The sequence below is a fragment of the Carcharodon carcharias genome, chromosome 36 (genome assembly GCF_017639515.1).
Source record: "Carcharodon carcharias isolate sCarCar2 chromosome 36, sCarCar2.pri, whole genome shotgun sequence".
In the NCBI taxonomy this organism is placed as follows: Eukaryota; Metazoa; Chordata; class Chondrichthyes; order Lamniformes; family Lamnidae; genus Carcharodon; species Carcharodon carcharias.
The window spans coordinates 6,262,993-6,289,433 of NC_054502.1; the positions used below are offsets into that span (position 1 = coordinate 6,262,993).

At 49.5% G+C, this 26,441-nt stretch overlaps 1 protein-coding gene across 4 annotated transcripts in view; it reads right to left on the bottom strand.

Annotated features, from left to right (window-relative positions):
• Positions 1–26,441, bottom strand: part of ints3 (integrator complex subunit 3) — a 274,531-nt gene that overhangs the window by 95,012 nt on the left and 153,078 nt on the right. For all 4 annotated transcript variants that reach the window (XM_041179822.1, XM_041179821.1, XM_041179823.1 and 1 more), the window contains 7 exons: positions 23,146–23,290; positions 21,733–21,862; positions 19,142–19,239; positions 12,714–12,905; positions 1,975–2,062; positions 1,105–1,184; positions 630–721 (listed from right to left, as the gene is read on the bottom strand). In XM_041179822.1, the coding sequence (XP_041035756.1) occupies positions 630–721; positions 1,105–1,184; positions 1,975–2,062; positions 12,714–12,905; positions 19,142–19,239; positions 21,733–21,862; positions 23,146–23,290 (825 nt within the window). The remainder of the gene's footprint in view (positions 1–629; positions 722–1,104; positions 1,185–1,974; positions 2,063–12,713; positions 12,906–19,141; positions 19,240–21,732; positions 21,863–23,145; positions 23,291–26,441) is intronic.

A 26,441-nucleotide genomic window follows, 5' to 3' on the forward strand; every position in this document is an offset into this window, starting at 1 on the left:
CCCGCCCCCCACGTCACTCTCTCTCCCCACCCCCCGCGTCACTCTCCCCCCCCCGCCCCCCGCATCACTCTCTCTCCCCACCCCACCAGTCTCTCTCCCTGCCCCGCGTCAGTCTCTCTCCCAGCCCCGCCGTCACTCTCTCCCCGCCCCCCCCGTCACTCTCTCTCCCCGCCCCCCCGTCACTCTCTCCCCCGCCCCCCCGCGTCAGTCTCTCTCCCCACCCCACCAGTCTCTCTCCCTCTCTCTCTAACCCCCGACCCCGTGTCAGTCTCGCTCTCTCTTCCCCCACTCCCAGTCCGTCTCTCCCTTCATTCTGCTCCTCAAATGACTGCACCTCCGGAAATGCATCCCTTGCGTTTACGATGATTAGCTCACGGAAAATTTGTGTCATTTGGAAAATTGCTGGGTGGTAAAAATTCACAGGATGTGTCGGCCCAGGTCATGTCACATACAATCCCCAACATAATCAATACTGCAGCAGCATTTAGAAAAGGGAGCGGCAGCACCAATGTAAAGGCTCAGTCACATACATCGACACGTGTGCACAAACCGTTTCCCAGACACACTTGCAGCCACGGGCACCACAGCTTTCTGTTGAACGCTCTCTCTTGAAGATGGGGTGTACTTACGCCAGGACTCGCTTTTCCACGATGTGATTGAGTGAATTGAATACGCCCTGCCTCACATGGGACTCCAACGGTGGGTAAAAGTGGGGAATAATCTGCAGGATGGAACAAGAGAGGCGTTAGTGCCGGAGAATCCGACACAGGATTGTAGCATCTACAGTACAGCAGCGGAGCAGTGGCAAGGGCAGGGAGGAGGAAGAGATCAGAAAAGAGCGGAGGCTAAAGGAGCGCACAAAGGCACGGTCGCAGGAAAGAGAAGAACAAAGAGAGAAGGGGGGGCAAAGAGAATGGAGACATTAATGCAGCCTGGCCGACCCCACTGGCCTGTGTGATAGGTACACGTTTACCACTTATCATTATGTTTCTGCTTTTAAACAGGAGGCAGTTACTTCGGGAGACAAACCGATCCAAAAAATCCCACACCTGAGAGTTTTAATGTTGGCAGCACTGGTTAATGGCAAGTGTGGGCAGCACTCACCCGACAGATGAAGTCTAGCAGAGTGGCAGTAATTGCTGGATGAGGCTTCATGGAATGATGCATTACAAGAATAGCTGGCTCTGAAATGAGAAGAAAGGTGAACATCAAATCATCAAACTCAGTGGTTCAAACAAAATGTTCTTATCCCTGCCCTGGGAGTGTTTGATGGGGACGGTGTAGAGGAAGCTTTACTCTGTATCTAACCCCGTGCTGTACCTGTCCTGGGAGTGTTTGATGGGGACAGTGTAGAGGGAGCTTTACTCTGTATCTAATCCCATGCTGTACCTGTCCTGGGAGTGTTTGATGGGGACAGTGTAGAGGAAGATTTACTCTGTATCTAACCCCGTGCTGTACCTGTCCTGGGAGTGTTTGATGGGGACAGTGTAGAGGGAGCTTTACTCTGTATCTAACCCCGTGCTGTACCTGTCCTGGGAGTGTTTGATGGGGACAGTGTAGAGGGAGATTTACTCTGTATCTAACCCCGTGCTGTACCTGTCCTGGGAGTGTTTGATGGGGACAGTGTTGAGGGAGCTTTACTCTGTATCTAACCCCGTGCTGTACCTGTCCTGGGAGTGTTTGATGGGGACAGTGTAGAGGGGACCTAACTGTGTATTGGGACATGTGTCAGCTCTGGCTCAGGAAATAAAGAACAGCTCTATAAAACCTTCCAGCCTATTCACACACATTTCTACATGGAAATCAGGATCAGACTCAACTGTGATGATCTTCATGATCAAACAGTCTTGTAATTTTCTCTGTTTTGACTCTACAGATGAGGAATGGTGCTAGAACTGGATAGCAGAGGGTAAATGCCTATGGAAATGCCCTTCAGGAGAGAAGTGAAGAAAGAGAGTGCACACGGTTCCTCACCTATGTTCATGATGCTGTCCTTTTCTGGGTTGAAGAATAACCAATCATAAAACAAGGCGAGCTTGGCATTTGAAGCTGCAACGTTGGACTGAAGCAAGGAGGGGGTGGGGGAAGAAAGAAAAAAAAGAGATTCACTGAGATAGCTATTTATGCCATCCTCAAATCACAACTTCGTTTCAAGTTTTCTTTATTCATTCACAGGATGTGGGCTACGCTGGCTGGCCCAGCATTTATTGCCCATCCCTAATTGCCCCTTGAGAAGGTGGTGGGTGAGCTGCCTCCTTGAGCCGCTGCAGTCCCTGTGCTGTAGGTACACCTACTGTGCTGTTAGGGAGGGAGTTCCAGGATTTTGACCCAGCGGCAGTGAAGGGACGGCCGATATATTTCCAAGTCAGGATGGTGAGTGACTTGGAGGGGAACTTCCAGGTGGTGGGTGTTCCCCATGTGTCTGCTGTCCTTGTCCTTCTAGATGGTAGAGGTCGTGGGTTTGGAAGGTGCTGTCTAAGGACCCTTGGTGAATTCCTGCAATGCATCTTGTAGATGGTGCACACACTGCTGCTACTGTGCGTCGGTGGTGGAGGGAGTGAATGTTTGTGGATGTGGTGCCCATCAAGCAGGGCTGCTTTGTCCTGGATGGTGTCGAGCTTCTTGAGTGTTGTGGGAGCTGCATTCATCCAGGCAAGTGGAGAGTATTCCATCACACTCCTGACTTGTGCCTTGTAGATGGTGGACAGGCTTTGGGGAGTCAAGTGGTGAGATACTCATCACACGATTCCCAGCCTCTGACCTGCTCTTGTAGCCGCAGTATTTATATGGCTGGTTCAGTTCAGTTTCTGGTTAATGGTAACCCCCAGGATGTTGATGGTGGGGGAATTCAATGATGGTAATGCCATTGAATGTCAAGGTGCGATGATTAGATTCTCTCTTGTTGGAGGTGATCATTGCCTGACACTTGTGTGGTGCGATTGTTACTTGCCGCTTGTCAGCCCAAGCCTGAATATTGTCCAGGTTTTGCTGCAAATGGGTATGGACCAGAAACTGAACTGGACCAGCCATTTCAATACTGTGGCTACAAGAGCAGGTCAGAGGCTGGGAATCGTGCAACCAGTGACTCACCTCCTGACTCCCCAAAGTCTGTCTATCATCCACAAAGCACAAGTCAGGAGTGTGATGGAATACTCCCCACTTGCCTGGATGAGTGCAGCTCCCACAACACTCAAGAAGCTCAACACCATCCAGGACAAAGCAGCCCACTTTATTGGCACTCCATCCACAAACATCCACTCCCTCCACCACCAATGCACAGTAGCAGCAGTGTGTGTACCATCTACAAGATGCACTGCAGGAATTCACCACAACTCCTCAGACAGCACCTTCCAAACCCACGTCTTCTACCATATAAAAGGGCAAAGGCAGCAGATGCATGCGAACACTCCCACCAGGAAGTTCCCCTCCAATCCACTCACCATCCTGACTTGGAAATATATCACCATTGCTTTCCTGTCACTGGGTCAAAATCCTGAAACTCCCTCCCTAACAGTACCCTGGGTGTACTTCCACCAGGTGGACTGCAGTGGTTCAAGAAGGCAACTCACCCACCACTTCTCAAGGGGCAATTAGGGGCGGGCAATAAACGCTGGCCTTGCCAGCGATGCCCACTGGGGCCCTAAGTGAATGAAAAAAAAATTAAAACGTAGCCAACATCCCTCAACAAACCATCAGAACAAATAGTCTTGCCATTATCCAATGGCCATCTCGGGGGCCCTGATGTGTGCAGAGAGCTGCCCCATATTTACACAGCTCGCCGAACGAGCCCCAACTCTCCTGCCGTTAAACCTGGTTAAAACCTTTTTACTGGTTGAATATTTATCCGCTGCCCTTTCAGAGCGTTATAAATTCTGCTTCCACCAGGGTGCGGTCGAATCTCCGACAGCCAGAAAGACATTTCTGCTGGCGTGTCCTGTACAGCTGACATCTCCCTTCATTGCTGGCATGGCCATTTTAAATCTGTGTCCTCTTACTGACTGTTGGAAAAAAAAGTGTTCACGTGGCTCGTCTTACCAAAACCTCACAATTAAGTCTAGTCTTAACCCTTACTGCTTTGATGAAGAAAGCCTCAATTTATCTAATCTCCCTTGTCAGCAATGCCTCTCCTGGGAATCATTTGACAATTAATTAAATTGAAATATAAATTGCTAATCTACATTAGCCAGCTCCGTCATGTCTGGCTGTGAATTTTTAACATGAGACGCTGGAAAACCGATCCACTCTCTGCACTGATATAGCGGGGGGGCTTTCATTGCCTGTCCACCTGCTGTGGGGACTGCTGAAATTGATGGATTTTGAAAATAAAATTATTCACTCACGGGGATGTGGGCGTCGCTGGCAAGGCCAGCATTTATTTAGTTCAGCATGACAGAGTCCTCATAAGCCTGGCTGGATAACCATGCATCAATTTTTATTTGCTTAGCACGTTGGCCTCGACAAGACGGAGCAAGGTGAAAGGCTAATTTGCTCCACAAACACTCCGTCGGAACGTGGGGCTCGCTCACGAGGAGGGCAGTCGGGCCGTCGTGTCCGCACCAGCTCTCGGAAAGGGCTGTCCAATTCGCCACCGCGTCAAACCACTGTTACAGCGCAGGAGGCGACCATTTGACCCATCGTGTCTGCGCTGGCTCTCTGATTGAGCAACTCACCCAGGACCATTTCCCCACCTTCTCCCCGTAACCCTGCGCATTGTTTTCTGGAAAGAAACAGTCCAGTTCCCTTTTGAAAGCTGCAATTGAATCTGCCTCCATCGTGCTCTCAGGCAGCGCATTCCAGAGCTTAACCACTCGCTGCGTGAACAAGTTTTTCCTCATATCACTGTTGTTTCTTTTACCAATTACTTTAAATCTGTGCTCTCTTGTTCTTGATCCTTCCACCCATGGGAACAGTTTCTCCCTATCTACTCTGACCAGACTTCTCATGATCCTGAATAGCTCTATCAAATCTTCTTTCAGGCTTCTCTTCTTCAAGGAAAACAGCCCCAAATTCTCCAATCTATCCATGTAACTGAAGGTCTTCATCACTGCAGCCATTCTCATGAATCTTTTCTGCACCCTCTCTAGTGCCTTCACTTCTCCAAGTACCTCCTCCTCCCCAACAGCCCTGAAATTTTTCTCCAGGTATACATTCGATGGGGTTTGAAAATTGCTGTCTTCCCTTTAATAACTCACCATCCCACAGTTCTCACTCCGTAAGCCTAGCTGCCCCATGTCCTAACTTGGAACAAGTTCTACTCACCATCCTGTGTTCACTGACCTACATTGACAGCAATACCTTGATTTTAACTTTTTAATCATTATCAAATCCCTCTGACAGCCTCACTCTTACCTATCGCTGCAATCTCCTTCAACCCCCACACCCCTCCCTATCTCTGTAACCTCCTCCAGCTCCTACACCCCTCCCTATCTCTGTAACCTCCTCCAGCCCCTACACCCCTCCCTATCTCTGCAACCTCCTCCAGCCCCTACACCCCTCCCTATCTCTGCAACCTCCTCCAGCCCCTACACCCCTCCCTATCTCTGTAACCTCCTCCATCCCCTAAACCCCTCCCTATCTCTGTAACCTCCTCCAGCCCCTACACCCCTCCCTATCTCTGTAACCTCCTCCAGCCCCTACACCCCTCCCTATCTCTGGAACCTCCTCCAGCCCTCCCTATCTCTGTAACCTCCTCCAGCAACTACACTCTCCCTGTGTAACTTCCCCCAGCCCCTAAGACCCTCCAAGATCTCTGCACTCCCATAATTCTGACCTCTTGAGCATCCCCCAATTTCCATTGCTCCATCATCGGCGGCCATGCCTTCAGCTGCCTGGGACCTAAGCTCTGGAATTCCCTCCCTAAACCTCTCCGCCTCTCTCTCCTCCTTTTAGATGCTCCTTAAAATTTACTTCATTGACCAAGTCTTTGTCACCTATCCTAACATCTCTTTGTGGCTCGGTGTCAGATTTTGTTTTATAATGCACCTATGATGCTCCTTGGGGTGTGTTAATGTATTAAGGGCAATATATAGATGCACACTATTCTTGAAGCACTTCATGTGGTAGTGAGTTCCACATTCTCATCATTCTCCAGGTAAAAGAATTACTCCTGAATTCCTTCCTGGATTTATTAGTGGCTGCCTCATATTTAGATAGAAGCGACTTCAGGACATTGACTTTTGAGAAGATGGCATTTTTTAGACCATAAGATATAGGAACAGAAGGGGGCCATTTGGCCCATCGAGTCTGCTCCGCCACTCAATGAGATCATGGCTGATCTGATAATCCTCAACTCCACTTTCCTGCCTTTTCCCCATAACCCTTGATTCCTTTACTGATTAAATATCTGTCTATCTCAACCCAGCCTCTACAGCCCTCTGTGATAAAGAATTCCACAGATTCACTGCCCTCTGAGAAAGAAATTCCTCATCTCTGTTTTAAATGGATGACCCCTTACTCTGAGATTATGCCCTCTGGTCCTAGACTCTCCCACAAGGGGAAACAACCTCTCAGCATCTATCCTGTTAAGCCCCCTAAGAATCTTATATGTTTCAATAAAGATGCCTCTCATTCTTCTAAACTCCAATGAGTACAGGCCCAACCTACTCAACCTCTCTTCATGAGAAAATCCCTCCATACCCAGGATCAATCGAGTGAACCTTCTCTGGACTGCCTCCAATGCCAGTATATCTTTCCTTAGATAAGGCGACCAAAACTGTTCACAGTATTCTAGGTGTGGTCTAACTAGTGCCTTGTATAGTTTTAGCAAGACTTCCCTATTGTTATACTCCATTCCCTTTGAAATAAAGGCCAACATTCCATTTACCTCCCTATTACCTGTTGAACTTCTACGTTAGCTTTTTGTGATTCATGCACAAGGACTCCCAAGTCCCTCTGTGCTGCAGCTTTCTGCAGTCTTTCTCCATTTAAATAATATTCAGCACCTCTATTCTTGCCAAAGTGCATAACCTCACATTTTCCTACTTTATGTTCCATCTGCCAAGTTTTTGCCCACTCACTTAACCTGTCTATATCCTTCCGTAGACTCCTTGTGTCACCCTCACCACTTGCCTTCCCACCTATTTTTGTCATTTACAAACTTGGTGATAGTACATTCACATCCCTCATCCAAGTCATTAATATATATTGTAAATAATTGTGGTCCCAGCACTGATCCCTGTGGCACTCCACTAGTTACAGGTTGCCATCCTGAAAATGCCCCTCTTATCCCAACTCTCTGTCTTCTATTAGTTATCCAATCCTCTATCCATGCTAATATACTACCCCAACACCATGGGCTCTTATCTGATTAAGTAGCCTTACATGTGGTACCTTATCGAACACCTTTTGGAAATCCAAATATATTACATCTACTGGTTCCCCTTTATCTATCCTGCTTGTTACCTCCTCAAAGAATTCTAATAAATTTGTCAGGCATGATTTCCCCTTCATGAAGCCATGCTGACTCTGATTGATTAGATTATGTATTTCTAAATGCTCTGTTATTACATCCTTTATAATAGACTCTAACATTTTCCCAATGACAGATGTTAAGCTAACTGGCCTACAGTTAGCTGATTTTTGTCTGCCTCCCTTTTTGAATAAGGGTGTTACACTGGCTGTACTCCAACCCTCTGGGACTTCTCCAGAATCTAAGGATCCTTGGAAGATTACTACCAGCGCATCCACTATTTGTGTAGCTACTTCCTTTAAAATCCTAGGATGCAACCCATCAGGTTCAGGTGACTTATCGGCCTTTAGCCCCATTAGTTTCCCGATTACATTTGCTCTAGTGATAGTTATAACAAAAGGGAAACATATAAACAAACCCTTAACTGATTACCACTCTGAATATCAATGAGCATACTCAGGCCTCCAATCCTCTCGCCCACTCATGCAGTACTCGGCACTGTTCAATTATCCTCAGCCAGAATAATAATAATTTAGATTCAGCATCAACAGCAGGAAAGTTTTAATTAGTAGCATGATTTATAGTCAAAGTCTGCAACGATCACAGGATGGAAGCTGTCCGTGAGCAGAGACCCACGCCGGTCAGGCCATTTTGTCATTACAGGTCTACCCTGGATCCCGGCCTTAAACAAATTCTTTTCCTGCCACTGGATTCTGCGTTCAAGAAGCAGAGACTGGCTTTTTGGCATCTCGTTCACCACCTCGCCGTGTCCCATCACGCTTTACACCCAATTAGGTACTTTCGGAGTGCGGTCCCTGTTGTAATGTAGGAAACACAGCAGCCAATTTACACACAGCAAGCTCCCACAAATGGCGATGCCACAGTGACCAGGTTATCTGTGCTGGTGATGTTGCTGGAGGGGTATATATTGGGCCCAGGACACCAGGGAGAACTCCCCACTGCTCCTCTTTGAAGTAGTGGCCTTGGGGCTTTTTATGCCCACCAGCAGGGCAGGTGGGGCCTTGGTTTAATGTCTCATCTGAAGGACAGTAGCTCTATCACTCTTGGGAGAATAATAAAATAAACCAAGTAAGGGCTGCTGCTCCTGATCAATACCCAGTGACACCTTTTTTTTATTCATTCACAGGATGTGGGCTTCGCTGGCTGGGCCAGCATTTATTGCCCATCCCTAGTTGCCCCTTGAGAAGGTGATGGTGAGCTGCCTTCTTGAACCGCTGCAGTCCCTGTGGTGTAGGTGCACCCTGAACGCTGGGAAGCGCAGCTATGGACATTAGGTGGGGATAGGGTGAATCTTGAATCAAGCATTCGCCCTTCCTGGCTGAAAAGTCACTGGCAGTGAGACTGGTCAGTGCCTGTGGAATCCGTACCCCAGCGGGTGCCACAGCATCAGGGGAGGGAAGCTGGGTTGGCGAATAGGCTAACGCCGGCCGTGACAGCCACACACGTCTCAAGGTATGTGTGTCACCTCACCTCTGGAGGTGAGGGGTTGTGGGCTGAAGTTCCACTCCAGAGACTTCAGCACGTAATCCAGATTGACACTCCCAGCACTGGTACTGACGCACTGATGTCCTTTGGATGAGGCGTAAAAGATCCTGCGGCTCACCCCCCCCAAACCGAAGAGAAGGGGCATTGTCCCCAGTGGACATGGGGCCAATATTTATTCCTCAATCCTCATTACGAAAACTGATGAAGTAGTCATTACCAGGTAGTTCATTGTGGAGTTTTGCTGTGCACGAAATGGATGCCGTGTTACCTACATCTCAACGGTGACTCCACTTTGGAAAGAGAAAAGCACTCAGTTCGGTAAAGAACTTTGGAGTGGCCTGAGGTTATCAAAGGTGCTACGGAAATTGGTGCGGGGACTGCTTTCCCTGGAGTTTAAGGTACTCAGGTACTGTTTTCTCCGGAGTTTAAGGTACTCAGGTACTGCTTTCCCCGGAGTTTAAGGTACTCAGGTACTGCTTTCCCCGGAGTTTAAGGTACTCAGGGAATGCTTTCCCCGGAATTTAAGGTACTCAGGGAATGCTTTCCCTGGAGTTTAAGGTACTCAGGTACTGTTTTCTCCGGAGTTTAAGGTACTCAGGTACTGTTTTCTCCGGAGTTTAAGGTACTCAGGTACTGCTTTCCCCGGAGTTTAAGGTACTCAGGGAATTCTTTCCCCGGAGTTTAAGGTACTCAGCTACTGCTTTCCCCGGAGTTTAAGGTACCCAGGTACTGCTTTCCCCGGAGTTTAAGGTACTCAGGGAATGCTTTCCCCCGAGTTTAAGGTACTGAGGTACTGCTTTCCCCGGAGTTTAAGGTACCCAGGTACTGCTTTCCCCGGAGTTTAAGGTACTCAGGTACTGCTTTCCCCGGAGTTTAAGGTACTCAGGTACTGCTTTCCCCGGAGTTTAAGGTACTCAGGTACTGCTTTCCCCGGAGTTTAAGGTACTCAGGCACTGCTTTCCCCGGAGTTTAAGGTACTCAGGTACTGCTTTCCCCGGAGTTTAAGGTACTCAGGTACTGCTTTCCCTGGAGTTTAAGGTACTCAGGTACTGCTTCCCCCGGAGTTTAAGGTACTGAGGTACTGCTTTCCCCAGAGTTTAAGGTACTCAGGTACTGCTTTCCCTGGAGTTTAAGGTACTCAGGTACTGTTTTCCCCGGAGTTTAAGGTACTCAGGTACTGCTTTCCCCGGAGTTTAAGGTACTCAGGTACTGCTTTCCCCGGAGTTTAAGGTACTCAGGTACTGCTTTCCCCGGAGTTTAAGGTACTCAGGTACTGCTTTCCCCGGAGTTTAAGGTACTCAGGTACTGCTTTCCCCGGAGTTTAAGGTACTCAGGCACTGCTTTCCCCGGAGTTTAAGGTACTCAGGTACTGCTTTCCCCGGAGTTTAAGGTACTCAGGTACTGCTTTCCCTGGAGTTTAAGGTACTCAGGTACTGCTTCCCCCGGAGTTTAAGGTACTGAGGTACTGCTTTCCCCAGAGTTTAAGGTACTCAGGTACTGCTTTCCCTGGAGTTTAAGGTACTCAGGTACTGTTTTCCCCGGAGTTTAAGGTACTCAGGTACTGCTTTCCCTGGAGTTTAAGGTACTCAGGTACTGCTTTCCCCGGAGTTTAAGGTACTCAGGTACTGCTTTCCCCGGAGTTTAAGGTACTCAGGTACTGCTTTCCCCGGAGTTTAAGGTACTGAGGTACTGCTTTCCCCGGAGTTTAAGGTACTGAGGTACTGCTTTCCCCGGAGTTTAAGGTACTCAGGTACTGCTTTCCCCGGAGTTTAAGGTACTCAGGTACTGCTTTCCCCGGAGTTTAAGGTACTCAGGTACTGCTTTCCCTGGAGTTTAAGGTACTCAGGTACTGCTTCCCCCGGAGTTTAAGGTACTCAGGTACTGCTTTCCCTGGAGTTTAAGGTACTCAGGTACTGCTTTCCCTGGAGTTTAAGGTACTCAGGTACTGTTTTCCCCGGAGTTTAAGGTACTCAGGGAATGCTTTCCCCGGAGTTTAAGGTACTGAGGTACTGCTTTCCCCGGAGTTTAAGGTACTCAGGTACTGCTTTCCCCGGAGTTTAAGGTACTCAGGTACTGCTTTTCCCGGAGTTTAAGGTACTCAGGTACTGCTTTCCCCAGAGTTTAAGATACTCAGGTACTGCTTTCCCCGGAGTTTAAGGTACTCAGGTACTGCTTTCCCCGGAGTTTAAGGTACTCAGGTACTGCTTTCCCCGGAGTTTAAGGTACTCAGGTACTGCTTTCCCTGGAGTTTAAGGTACTCAGGTACTGCTTTCCCCGGAGTTTAAGGTACTCAGGTACTGCTTTCCCCAGATTTTAAGGTACTCAGGGAATGCTTTCCCCGGAGTTTAAGGTACTCAGGTACTGCTTTCCCTGGAGTTTAAGGTACTCAGCTACTGCTTTCCCCGGAGTTTAAGGTACTCAGGGAATGCTTTCCCCGGAGTTTAAGGTACTCAGGTACTGCTTTCCCCGGAGTTTAAGGTACTCAGGTACTGCTTTCCCCGGAGTTTAAGGTACTCAGGTACTGTTTTCTCCGGAGTTTAAGGTACTCAAGTACTGCTTTCCCCGGAGTTTAAGGTACTCAGGTACTGCTTTCCCCGGAGTTTAAGGTACTCAGGTACTGCTTTCCCCGGAGTTTAAGGTACTCAGGTACTGCTTTCCCTGGAGTTTAAGGTACTCAGGTACTGCTTTCCCCAGAGTTTAAGGTACTGAGGTACTGCTTTCCCCAGAGTTTAACGTACTCAGGGAATGCTTTCCCCGGAGTTTAAGGTACTGAGGTACTGCTTTCCCCGGAGTTTAAGGTACTCAGGTACTGTTTTCCCCGGAGTTTAAGGTACTCAGGGAATGCTTTCCCCGGAGTTTAAAGTACTCAGGTACTGCTTTCCCCGGAGTTTAAGGTACTCAGCTACTGCTTTCCCCGGAGTTTAAGGTACTCAGGGAATGCTTTCCCCGGAGTTTAAGGTACTCAGGTACTGCTTTCCCCGGAGTTTAAGGTACTCAGGTACTGTTTTCTCCGGAGTTTAAGGTACTCAAGTACTGCTTTCCCCGGAGTTTAAGGTACTCAGGTACTGCTTTCCCCGGAGTTTAAGATACTCAGGTACTGCTTTCCCCGGAGTTTAAGGTACTCAGGTACTGCTTTCCCCGGAGTTTAAGGTACTCAGGTACTGCTTTCCCCTGATTTTAAGGCACTCAGGTACTGCTTTCCCCGGAGTTTAAGGTACTCAGCTACTGCTTTCCCCGGATTTTAAGGCACTCAGGTACTGCTTTCCCCGGTGTTTAAGGTACTCAGGTACTGCTTTCCCTGGAGTTTAAGGTACTCAGGTACTGTTTTCCCCGGAGTTTAAGGTACTCAGGTACTGCTTTCCCCGGTGTTTAAGGTACTCAGGTACTGCTTTTCCCGGAGTTTAAGGTACTCAGGTACTGCTTTCCCCGGAGTTTAAGGTACTCAGGTACTGCTTTCCCCAGAGTTTAAGGTACTCAGGTACTGCTTTCCCTGGAGTTTAAGGTACTCAGGTACTGCTTTCCCTGGAGTTTAAGGTACTCAGGTACTGCTTTCCCCGGAGTTTAAGGTACTCAGGTACTGCTTTCCCTGGAGTTTAAGGTACTCAGGTACTGCTTTCCCTGGAGTTTAAGGTACTCAGGTACTGCTTTTCCTGGAGTTTAAGGTACTCAGGTACTGCTTTCCCCGGAGTTTAAGGTACTCAGGTACTGCTTTCCCCTGAGTTTAAGGTACTCAGCTACTGCTTTCCCCGGAGTTTAAGGTACTCAGCTACTGCTTTCCCCAGGGTATAAACGTACTCACAGTGCACGTGGTTAGTAACCAGCCGATGATGGCCCACCGAGGGAGGATGTCCGAGCTCAGCACCTCATTGGATGGATGAACAACGCCGCAGATGTAACGTATCAGGTCACAGCGCAGCGACTGACTGTCAGGCGTAGAGAGGTACTGCCGCTGAAACCAGTCCTGGTACCGTTTCTGCTGCCCGAACCGAACCTACAATCGGACATAAAGAGAGATTGTTGCCATGCCACTACAGTCTGACATAAAGAGAGATTGTTGCCATGCCACTACAGTCAGACATAAAGAGAGATTGTTGCCATGCTACTACAGTCGGACACAAAGAGAGATTGTTGCCGTGCCACTACAGTCGGACATAAAGAGAGATTGTTGCCATGCCACTACGGTCGGACATAAAGAGAGTTTGTTGCCATGCTACTACAGTCGGACACAAAGAGAGATTGCTGCCGTGCCGGTTGTTGGTAAGATATTAGAGTCCATTATTAAGGATGAGATTTCAAAATACTTGGAAGTGCATGGTAAAATCGGGCAAAGTCAGCATGGTTTCATCAAGGGGAGGTAATGCCTGACAAATCTGTTAGAATTCTTTGAGGAGGTAATGAGTAGGTTAGACAAAGGAGAGCCAATGGATGTTATCTACTTGGACTTCCAGAAGGCCTTTGACAAGGTGCCGCACAGGAGGCTGCTCAGTAAGATAAGAGTCCATGGTGTTAGAGACAAGGTACTAACATGGATAGAAGATTGACTGTCTGGCAGGAGGCAGAGAGTGGAGATAAGGGGGTCCTTCTCAGGATGGCGGCCGGTGACTAGTGGAGTTCCGCAGGGATCAGTGTTGGGACCACAACTTTTCACTTTATACATTAATGATCTAGACGAAGGAACTGAGGGCATCCTGGCTAAGTTTGCAGATGATACATAGATAGGTGGAGGGACAGGTAGTATTGAGGAGGCAGGGAGGCTGCAGAAGGATTTGGACAGGTTAGGAGAATGGGCAAAGAAGTGGCAGATGGAATACAACGTGGGGAAGTGTGAGGTCATGCACTTTGGTAGGAAGAATAAAGGCATAGACTATTTTCTAAATGGGGAGAGAGTTCTCTTAAGGTTAACTTGCAGGTTGAGTTAGGAAGGCAAATGCAATGTTGGCATTTATTTTGAGAGGACTAGAATATAAAAGCAGGGATGTGCTGCTGGGGCTTTATCAGGCTCTGGTCAGACCACATTTGGAATATTGTGAGCAATTCTGGGCCCCGTATCTCAGGAAGGATGTTCTGGCCCTGGAGAGGGTCCAGAGGAGGTTCACGAGAATGATCCCAGGAATGAAAGGCTTAACCTATGAGGAATGTTTGAGGACTCTGGGTCTATACTCGATGGAGTTTAGAAGGATGAGGGGGGATCTGATTGAAACTTACAGAATACTGAAAGGCCTGGATAGAGTGGACGTGGGGAAGATGTTTCCATTAGTAGGAGAGACTAGGACCCGAGGGCACAGCCTCAGAGTAAAGGGAAGACCTTTTAGAACAGAGATGAGGAGAAACTTCTTTAGCCAGAGAGTGGTGAATCTATGGAATTCATTGTCACAGAAGGCTGTGGAGGCCAGGCCATTGAGTGTATTTAAGACCGAGATAGATGGGTTCTTGATTGGTAAGGGGATCAAAGGTTACGGGGAGAAGGCGGGAGAATGGGGTTGGGAAACTTATCAGCCGTGATTGAAAGGCGGAGCAGACTCGATGGGCCGAATGGCCTAATTTCTGCTCCTGTATCTTATGGTGCCACAACAGTCGGACATAAAGAGAGATTGTTGCCATGTCAGAGTAGTGACAGCCGACAGGGTATCTAACAGAGGTTTGAAAAACAATCTGAGAAAGTCCAACAGGAAAATGGATCCATCCGCTGGCTGGGGAGTCAGTGACAGGGATTCAGCAATTTAAAATGGGCACCCAAGGGTGTGAGGGGAAGGGTCAGGAGAACTTTTTTTTTCTCACACATGCAGAGCTGGCAGAGTAAGAACCACTGACAAACAGTCCGGTTGAGGGAGAGGAACTTAAAAGGGCGAAGTGGATCGACATTTGGATTACAAAGAAATAACAACACAGAAACAGGCCATTCGGCCCAACAATGTCTGTGCCAGTGTTCATGCTCCACACAAGCCTCCTCCCACCCTGCTTAATCCCACCCTCTCAACATATCCTTCTACTCCTTTCTCCCGCCTCTTTATCCATTTTCCCCTGAAGAGTGTCAACCACACGCTGGGTAGAGGGGCTACTCCCGAATTCCGGAGTGGATTTATTACTGTCCAAGAGAGGGCACTGGGATTAGTTTGGGGATTGATACAGGGCTATGGGGAGAGGATGGGGCAGTGGGATTAGTTTGGGGATTGATACAGGGCTATGGGGAGAGAGCGGGGCACTGGGATTAGTTTGGGGATCGATACTGGGCTATGGGGAGAGAGCGGGGCAGTGGGATTAGTTTGGGGATTGATACAGGGCTATGGGGAGAGGATGGGACAGTAGGATTAGTTTGGGGATTGATACAGGGCTATGGGGAGAGAGCGGGGCAGTGGGATTACTTTGGGGATCGATACTGGGCTATGGGGAGAGAGCGGGGCAGTGGGATTAGTTTGGGGATTGTTACAGGGCTATGGGGAGAGAGTGGGGCAGTGGGATTAGTTTGGGGATTGATACAGGGCTATGGGGAGAGAACAGGACAGTGGGATTAGTTTGGGATTGATACTGGGCTATGGGGAGAGAGCAGGGCAGTGGGATTAGTTTGGGGATTGATACAGGGCTATGGGGAGAGGATGGGACAGTGGGATTAGTTTGGGATTGATACAGGGCTATGGGGAGAGAGTAGGTCATTGGGATTAGTTTGCAGATTGATACGGGGAATGGGTTGAGAGTGGGGCAGTGGGATTAGTTTGGGGATTGATACAGGGCTATGGGGAGAGAGTAGGTCATTGGGATTAGGTTGGGGATTGATACAGGGCTATGGGGAGAGAGCGGGGCAGTGGGATTAGTTTGGGGATTGATACAGGGCTATGGGGAGAGAGTAGGGCAGTGGGATTAGTTTGGGGATTGATACAGGGCTATGGGGAGAGAGTAGGTCATTGGGATTAGTTTGCAGATTGATACGGGGAATGGGTTGAGAGTGGGGCAGCGGGATTAGTTTGGGATTGATACTGGGCTATGGGGAGAGAGCGGGGCAGTGGGATTAGTTTGGGGATTGATACAGGGCTATGAGGAGAGAGCGGTGCAGTGGGATTAGTTTGGGGATTGATACAGGGCTATGGGGAGAGAGTAGGTCATTGGGATTAGTTTGGGGATTGATACAGGGCTATGGGGAGAGAGCGGGGCAGTGGGATTAGTTTGGGGATTGATACAGGGCTATGGGGAGAGAGTAGGGCAGTGGGATTAGTTTGCAGATTGATACGGGGAATGGGTTGAGAGTGGGGCAGCGGGATTAGTTTGGGATTGATACTGGGCTATGGGGAGAGAGCGGGGCAGTGGGATTAGTTTGGGGATTGATACAGGGCTATGAGGAGAGAGCGGTGCAGTGGGATTAGTTTGGGGATTGATACAGGGCTATGGGATTAGTTTGGGAATGGATACAAAGAGATATTAGGGACAGGTGAGGAAAAGCTCAGCCAAAGGTGGAGGGATGGAAACCAGGGATGTACAAGAGGTCAGAATTGGAGGAGCACAGGCATCCCAGAGGTTTGAACACAGCAAGAAAAAGGAGTTTGGTGGGGGGATGCGGTGGTGTCGAGGATCTATGGGGATGGGGGAGGCAGTGATGTTGTCGTAAAGTCACTGGACTACTAATCCAGAGGCCCAGGGTAATGCTCTGGGGACACGGGTTCAAATCCCACCACGGCAGCTGGTGGAATTTAGATTCAATTAATAAATCTGGAATAGAAAAGCTAGTGTCAGTGATGGTGACCACGAAGCCATTGTCAATTGTTGCAAAAGCCCATCTGGTTCACTGGTGCCCCTTGAGGGAGGGAAAACTGCCGTCCTTACCCCGGTCTGACCTACACGTGACTCCAGACCCACAGCCACGTGGTCGACTCTTAACTACCCTCTGAACTGGCCGAGCAAGGCCACTCAGTTCAAGGGTGATGAGAGCTGGGCAACAAATACTGGTCGTGCCTGCAACACCCAATCCCACGAATGGCCTTTAGGCTACTCCACGTGCATGACAAGTTGTTTCAGAAAAGCTTACTCTTTTTCCCCTAGTGTAATTTGGATCGATTTCAAAGTTTCCTCACGTCCATGGCACTCTTTAACGTGCATTGTTAACACTGCAGCTGTGCTGTGAGCTTGCAAAACCCCCCAGCTGAAAAGGCAGCTGTCCTGAGAGTACTGAGCCTGCCAGCGCGAGTAGGACACCTAGAGTACGTGACGGTCCCTCGACCGTACAAGATCGTGGGTGATCTGATCGAGGTGGTTGAAGGGTTTGACAGGGAGAAACTATTTCTCCTGGTGGGGGTGAGTCGAAGACAAGGAGGCAGAACCTTATAAAATTAGAGCCAAGCACTTCAGGGGGTGATGTCAGGAAGTATTTCTTCACACACAAGGGGTGTGGAAATCGGGAATGTTCTCCCTCATTCGAGGCTGGGGGGGGGCGGCGGGGGTGGGCGGCCAGTGTGATTACTGAGATCGATAGATTTTTGTTGGGTAAGGGGATCGAGGGTTACGGACCCCAAGATGGGTAGATGGATTTTTTTTTTTAAGATTCTTTTACAGGATGTGGGCACCTCTGGCAAGACCAGCATTTGCTGCCCAGCCCGAACTGCCCTTGGGCTGAGTGGCCTTGCTCGGCCAGTTCAGAGGCCATTGAGAGCCCGGCACAAGGCTGTGGGTCTGGAGTCACAGGTAGGCCAGACCGGGTAAGGACGGCAGATTTCCCTTCCCTGAAGGGGCATTAGTGAACCAGAGGGGTTTTTACGACAATCGACAGCCGGTTTCCGTTACCGAGGCTGGCTTCTAGCTGCTGATTTTATTAATTGAGTTTAAATTCCACCAGCCGCCGTGTGGTGGGATTTGAACCCGTGCCCCCAGGGTATCAGCCTGGGCCTCTGGATTATCAGTCCAATGACATTACCACGACGCCACCACCAGCTCCCCACAAAGTTAAGGTACAGATCACCCCCCCACCCCCCCTCCCCCGGGATCTGACTGAATGGCAGGTTCGTGGGGCTGAATGGTGTCCACTCCTCCTTCGACATTCCATCGTGACAGCGAGCCACACAGACCACTAGCAACACAGGGCCCACCTCTGGCCGTGGGCACTGCTCTCAGCTGGGGCAGTGCCCTGGGGCAAGCAGTCTGGAAAGGCGGGCAAAGGGCACATCAGTCAAGGCTTCCCCCCCCCCCCCCTACCCCCGCTGCACCTAGGTTCAAGCAGCGAAGAACCTATCCAGCAAGAGGGAGAACGTACTGAAAGCAGGCAAGATCCTGGGCTTTATAAACAGGCACAGACAATGAAAAAGCAAGGAAGTTATACGAATTAGGAGCAGGAATAGGCCACTCGGCCCCTCGAGACTGCTCCACCATTCAGTGAGGTCACGGCTGATCTGACGGTAATCTCAACCCCACATTCCTGCCTGATAACCTTTCACCCCCCCTTGTTAATCAAGAATCTAACTCGCTCTGCCCGAAAAACATTCAAAGGCTTTGCTTCCACCGCCTTTTGAGGAAGAGAGTTTCACAAGGGCTCTCAAACCCTCAGAGAGAAAAATTCTCCTCATCTCCGTCTTAAAACGAGCGACCCCTTATTTTTAAAACAGCGAACCCTAGTTCTACATTCTCTCAAAAGCCACAGACAGTCAGGTCATGACCACACAGCTGCTTCTGGAAGATCGCAAATTAGGCTTCAGCTGGAGAACTGTGTCCGATCCCAGGCACCACGCTTTAGGAATAATATCAAGAACGAGGGTGGGGAACAGATTTACCCAGAATGGGGTCAGGGATGAGGGGCTTCAGTTCACGTGGAGAGACTGGGAGAAGCTGGGATTGTTCTCCTGAGGGCAGAGAAGGTTAAGGGGGAGATTTAATCGAGGCGTCCAAAATCAGGAAAAGGGGTTTGATGGAGTGAATAAGGAGAAACTGTTCACACTGGCCAGGCAATCGGTAACCAGAGGGAGATTTGCGATTAGCAAAAGAACCAGAGGGGACATGGGGGTTTTCTTTTAAAAACACAGTGAGTTGTGGTAACCTGAAATGCATTGCCTGAAAGGGCGGTGGAAGCAGATTCAATCGTAACTTTCAAAAGGGATTTGGATAAATACTTGAAGGGGGAATAAATCTGCAGGGCCATGGGGGAAAGAGCACGGGGATTGGGGATGCAGGGGCTAACACTTTTAAAGGGGCCAGCACAGGCACGACAGGCTGAAAGGTCACTTAGCTCAGGACATACCAAAAACTCCAACTTACCCGGGATGTCATGAAGAGCAGCTTGGTCTCCATGTCAGGTGTCAAACGGCACGCCAGGAACTTTCTAGAAGTTCGGGTCTGTAGGAGCTGCAGAATGCCTGAGGGCAGAACCAAAACAATAAGGAGGTCATCAATATTATTTCAGGGCAGGGGAGCTGCGGCTTAGCTGTCACCAGGATCACCCCCCCACCACTGAGGTTTCTGGGTCTATCGGGTGCCTCGGTAACACCCGGGCATGGTTACATAGTCCCGACGTTATTTGCAAAACAATCCAGGCAACAGGAGTTTGAATCCCACCACAGCAGTTTGAGAATTTGAATGGAATTCAGCTCATTGAAAAAAAGTCAGCAAACACACACAAACTGATATGAGGACAAGTGACCACCCAGCAGTGGGATCGTCATAAAATCCCCATCTGGTTCACCAACGTCCCTTCAGGGAAGGAAATCCACATGTGACTCCAGTCCCACACCAAGGTCACTTACTGTTAACTGCCCTCTGAAGTGGGCCTATCAGTTGTAGAAGTTACTAAGCGATCAGGGACAGACAATAAAGGCAAATCTGGCCACTGATACCACATAGCGTCAATGCTTTTGCTTTAAATACTGCTACAAACTGTCCTGAGGTAACGGTGCTGTGCCAACAAGGCAGCTTGGCTCGGACCCGTCCCCACCAGTACTGTACCCCAGTGTTATACAGTGACAGACCTGTCCCCACCAGTACTGTACCCCAGTGTTATACAGTGACAGACCCAACCACACAAGTACTGTATCCCAGTGTTATACAGTGACAGACCTGTCATCACCAGTACTGTACCCCAGTGTTATACAGTGACAGACCCAACCACACCAGTACTGTATCCCAGTGTTGTACAGTGACAGACCTGTCACCACCAGTACTGTATCCCAGTGTTATACAGTGACAGACCTGTCCCCACCAGTACTGTACCCCAGTGTTATACAGTGACAGACCTGTCCCCACCAGTACCGTACCCCAATGTTATACAGTGACAGACCAGACCCCACCAGTACTGTACCCCAGTGTTATACAGTGACAGACCCGTCCCCACCAGTACTGTACCCCAGTGTTATACAGTGACAGACCAGACCCCACCTGTACTGTACCCCAGTGTTATACAGTGACAGACCTGTCCCCACCAGTACTGTACCCCAGTGTTATACAGTGACAGACCCGTCCCCACCAGTACTGTACCCCAGTGTTATACAGTGACAGACCAGACCCCACCAGTACTGTACCCCAGTGTTATACAGTGACAGACCCAACCACACCAGTACTGTATCCCAGTGTTATACAGTGACAGACCTGTCACCACCAGTACTGTACCCCAGTGTTATACAGTGACAGACCCAACCACACCAGTACTGTATCCCAGTGTTATACAGTGACAGACCTGTCACCACCAGTACTGTACCCCAGTGTTATACAGTGACAGACCTGTCCCCACCAGTACTGTACCCCAGTGTTATACAGTGACAGACCTGTCCCCACCAGTACTGTACCCCAGTGTTATACAGTGACAGACCTGTCCCCATCAGTACTGTAACCCAGTGTTATACAGTGACAGACCCGTCCCCACCAGTACTGTACCCCAGTGTTCTACAGTGACAGTCCCATCCCCATCAGTACTGTACCCCAGTGTTATACAGTGACAGACCCAACCCCACCAGTACTGTACCCCAGTGTTCTACAGTGACAGTCCCATCCCCATCAGTACTGTACCCCAGTGTTATACAGTGACAGACCCAACCCCACCAGTACTGTACCCCAGTGTTATACAGTGACAGACCTGTCCCCACCAGTACTGTACCCCAGTGTTATACAGTGACAGACCTGTCCCCACGAGTACTGTACCCCAGTGTTATACAGTGACAGACCTGTCCCCATCAGTACTGTACCCCAGTGTTATACAGTGACAGACCCGTCCCCACCAGTACTGTACCCCAGTGTTCTACAGTGACAGTCCCATCCCCATCAGTACTGTACCCCAGTGTTATACAGTGACAGACCCAACCCCACCAGTACTGTACCCCAGTGTTATACAGTGACAGACCTGTCCCCACCAGTACTGTACCCCAGTGTTATACAGTGACAGACCTGTCCCCACGAGTACTGTACCCCAGTGTTATACAGTGACAGACCTGTCCCCACCAGTACTGTACCCCAGTGTTATACAGTGACAGACCTGTCCCCACCAGTACTGTACCCCAGTGTTATACAGTGACAGACCTGTCCCCACCAGTACTGTAAGCCAGTGTTATACAGTGACAGGTCTGTCCCAATAGTGCTGTATCCCAGTGTTAAAAAGCTGAAAAGGGCAGTGTGTCAAATTTCACAGTATTTAAATCTCTCATGTGCATCGTACAGTTATCGAAAATCTGAGAGAGAGAGAGACAGAGGGTGAGAGGGTGAGAGACAGACAGTGCGTGTGCAGCTTATTCCAGTTGAGAGCTGGTTATCCGTTTCACTGTCCTGGCACTTTCTCAGCTCATGGAAAGAGGAGGTTAAACACGTAGCCGTTCCGTGTCCCCTCCCCATGGACTGAGCTGCCTCATATTCAGGTTTAACCCCACCTGTGAACTGCGGGCTGAGGGCCTGGGGATTATGCAGAATGTCTCTCCATAACTTCTCAAATTCTGGTATCCTGGCAACATTCTGAAGCAGTCGGACTAGGTCCCGGCCAATCATTGTACAGTCCATGAACTGGAAAGAAAACGCAATTAGTGAGTGGACGCTTAGAAGGAAGGGCATCTCAGAAACACTATGTCTGACATTCAGAGGCTGAATATTCAGGACATTACGTCCGTGCACAGTCCCAGGGCACAAGGCATCTCAGAAATAACAATCACTGAATCATCCCGGGGCCCCGATTACTGACAGTTCCCGAGTAACTCGCTCCTCAGTGTTTACACATCAATCGTCGTATCCCGCAATGTAGTATAGTGTTTCACACAGAGAGAGAGAGAGAGAGAAAGAGAGACACAGGCAGTTACACAGAAACAGGAAAAAAAAAACAAATAGACAGAGCAAGAAAAATACACGGGCAGAGAGCCACTCACACACACACACCCACCCGCACGCGCGGGGGGGGCGGGGAGAGGCACACACATGGGGCAGCGAGAAAGGGAGAGACAGGAAGAAAAAGAGACACACACATACACAGACAGAGAGAGAGAGAAGGGGAGAGAGGGAATGAGGGAGAGAAAACAGACTGTTTTCCACACAGAGCAAGAAGATTACAGGCAGAAAGAGAGAGAGAGACAGAGAGAGAGACAGAGAGAGAGGGAGAGAAAACAGTGTTTTTAACAACAGGGCAAGAAAAATACAGGCAGAAAGGGGGAGATACACGGGTAGAGAAAGGAGAGAAAGAAAACACAAGACATACATTGGCAGAGAGTGAGAGCGAGGCGGACAGAGCGAGGTGGAGAGTGCGCGAGAGCAAGAGACAGCAAGAGAGAGCGAGCAAGAGTGAGCGAGCGAGAGCAAATGAGAGAGAGCGAGCGTGAGCGAAAGAAGCACAGGCAGAGAAAGGCACAAACACACACATGCACCTACAGGCAGAGGCACTCTTTCTGAAACACCTTCACGTGTATGTAACATGCAGTGCTGTGCACACACCTCTAGGAGTGTTCACTGATCCCAGGGATAGGGCTGTTATAATGGGCCTCAGGTAGGAAATGAGGGGAGGCAGGGGGATTATTAGAGAGACAATAAGAGGCAATCCTCCCCTGTAACCCTCAGCCCTCTTGGGAATTTCTGGTGAGCGGCTATGGGATAAGGACATGTGATGCCTTCCATGTGTGAACAGCCAAACCTTCACGATACTTGTGGCTCCATGGCCCATGTTCAGGGGGAAGTGGGGTGCACGTGGACCCGTAGAAAGACGAGGGGTATTCAGAAATACAGAGCCTCGTCGAGGGGCAGCACTGCCCTCCCCGGCTGACAGCACCTCGGAGAATGCTGCTTGGGTCGCTTTCTTCACTCACCTTTTCCCGGAGTAACGTCATGCAGAAGTCCACCTCCTTCTGTCGGAGCGACTGAAGCTGTGGGGTGCCGTGGTGGTCCACGATCAGCCGCAGGTACGTGTAAATGATCATGGCGATCAGCATGTTGCTCTTCAGCACCCAGTCCCTGGAAGGCAGGCACAGCGTCACCCAGCTAGTCCACACAGGGGAGCCCCAGGGTTTCCCCCTCCCGCAGGCCAAGCCAAAAACCTTCTGCACGCAGAGCGCTGTTCAGTGAACGAAAACGCTTCACCACCAGGAAGTGGTGTTTGAGAAGAAGGAAGTTTGAAGGGCACAGAACAGGAACAAGACATTCAACCCAACTCCTCCTTATCTGGCCCTTATCAGCCCACCAGAATTATGTGGGGAGGCACTTGAAGCCTGGGCTCTCCTCAGAGGAGGAGGGAAGGTTAAGGGGGAGAATTAATGGAGGTGCTCAAAATCATGAAGGGGTTTTGATAGAGTTATTAAGGCAAAACTGTTCCCAGTGGCGGAGGGTCAGTAACCAGAGGGACATAGATTGAAGAGAATCAGGAAAAGAACAAGAGGGGGAGATTGAGGATTTTTTTTTTTTTACACAGCGAGTTGTTGAGATCTGGAAGGTGCTGCCTGAAAGGGCGGCGGGAGCAGATTCAACAGGAACTTTTGGAAGGGAAATTGCCTAAACAGTAGAAATGAAAAAGGTTGCAGGGCGATGGGGGAAGGACAGGGAGGTACGGGTATAGTTGAATAGCTCTTTCAAACAGCACGATGGGCTGAATGGCCTCCTTCTGTGCTGAGAGATTCTACATTTACAATATCCTGTACACACTTTATCCTTTCTGTATGGATATGCCTGCACTTTTTTGATACCTATTCATTCTTAGGACAGGGGGAAGGAGGCAGGACTTGGGGGGGGGCGGGGGTGGATTTGGGGCAGAGGGGAGAAGGGGGCTGGGTGGGAAGGGATACAGTGGGAGGCCTGAGGATAGCCCAAAGCACCTCACGCCCATGAAGTGTTTCTGATATATTGGTCCTGCTGTCAGGCGTGAGAGAGGTTGAAACTGTATCAACATTCAAGTTTAGTCCGGATCAGTTTAACTCCCTTTGACAGCATCTCCCAAAGCCACCAACATCTGGAAGGAGAAGGGCAGCAGGTAGATGGGAACACCACCACCTGCAAGTTCCCCTCCAAGCCACACACCATCCCGACTTGGAAACATATCGCCGTACCTGCGCTGTCGCTGGGTCAAAATCTCTTCAATCCGTATCCCTCTTGTTCCCTCCTCCTGGACCGCAGAGGTTCAAGGAGGCAGCTCACCAGCGCCTCCACAAGGGGCAATAAACGCTGGCCCAGCCAGCAACACCCACATCCCAGGAAAGAATTTTTAAAAAGCGGAGGACGGGGATAAAGGTCTGAAGGGATATGGGAACAGGGCGGAGAAACGTGATGAGAGCTATTTGCTTAACTGGAGGGTAAGCATGGAGTGGATGGGCCAAACGGCCTGCTTTGTCATGGAGATTGGATGGATTCTTCCCCCTTAATGCCAAGGCCCAGCAGTAGCATTGCTGAATCGCATAATGGGCTTTAATATATTCAGTCTGCCTTGGCTATAAAGAACAAGTAGGCTTTGTAGACCATTATCAGTCAGCCAGTGGCCTCTGCCAGGCAGGTTACAGTGACTGAAATGCTGGAAAGCAAAATAAATCAATGCTGCACTGCCAACAGCTCTCTCTTCTAATGGCTCCTGACATCTTCTGCAACACTAATTTCACTGTGAAATTTCAGCACAGTCCTCCAAGTGTCACAGCTATCAGAAACAATCATTGTGCAATACAGCAGGGCAATTACACAACAGGGAATCAGATAGGAAAGAAAAGCACTCTCCAGCAGCCGGCACAAACACAGAGTCCAATACTGCCCACTCCATCCTCTCTCTCTCGCCGATACCACCCACTTCTCTTTCCCCACCCAAATTTCCTCTCGCTCCCCTCCCCCAAGGAAGCTTCAGGTACCTGCTCCTATACCTCCAACTCTCCTTGCCTATCCCAAGCTCAATTCGATTCAAATCGAGACTCATTTCCTGAACTCATTCAGACTTCCCCAGGATCTGAAAATTCCAACCCCTCTCTCACATCCCTCCTCTCCCTTTTACCTCCAAATCTACTGGCTTTTGAAACCCAAGTATCAAGTGATCATGACATGTACTGACTTTCGCCACCACCTCCCTCTCTCTCTCTCCCCTGCTCCACTTGGCCTCTGGGTTGTGGGTCTCAATGTTTATCAAATTCAGTCTGATGTTTGAAATGGGACAGGGCAGTGAGCTGGTACGTGCCAACAACTGCTCAGCCTCACTCAGCCCAACATCTTATCTAAATTTATACTCGGGGGTCTACACATCTGTAAAGCCAGTGATGTTACCATATAGAAATGAAACATTATCTCACATCATCAAGATACAGTGTAAAGCTCCCTCTACACTTCCCCGATCAAACACTCCCAGGACAGGTACAGCACGGGGTTAGATACAGAGTAAAGTTCCCTCTACACTGTCCCCATCAAACACTCCCAGGACAGGTACAGCACGGGGTTAGATACAGAGTAAAGTTCCCTCTACACTGTCCCCATCGAACACTCCCAGGACAGGTACAGCACGGGCTCAGATACAGAGTAATCTCCCTCTACACTGTCCCCATCAAACACTCCCAGGACAGGTACAGCACGGGGTTAGATACAGAGTAAAGCTCCCTCTACACTGTCCCCCATCAAACACTCCCAAGACAGGTACAGCACGGGGTTAGATACAGAGTAAAGCTCCCTCTACACTGTCCCCATCAAACACTCCCAGGACAGGTACAGCACGGGGTTAGATACAGAGTAAAGCTCCCTCTACACTGTCCCCATCAAACACTCCCAGGACAGGTACAGCACGGGGTTAGATACAGAGTAAAACTCCCTCTACACTGTCCCCATCAAACACTCCCAGGACAGGTACAGCACGGGGTTAGATACAGAGTAAAGCTCCCTCTACACCGTCCTCATCAAACACTCCCAGGACAGGTACAGCACGTGGTTAGAGACAGAGTAAATCCCCCTGTTCACTGTCCCCATCAAACACTCCCAGGACAGGTACAGCACGGGGTTAGATACAGAGTAAAGGTCCCTCTACACTGTCCCCATCAAACACTCCCAGGACAGGTACAGCACGGGGTTAGATACAGAGTAAGGATCCCTCTACACTGTCCCCATCAAACACTCCCAGGACAGGTACAGCACGGGGTTAGATACAGAGTAAAGC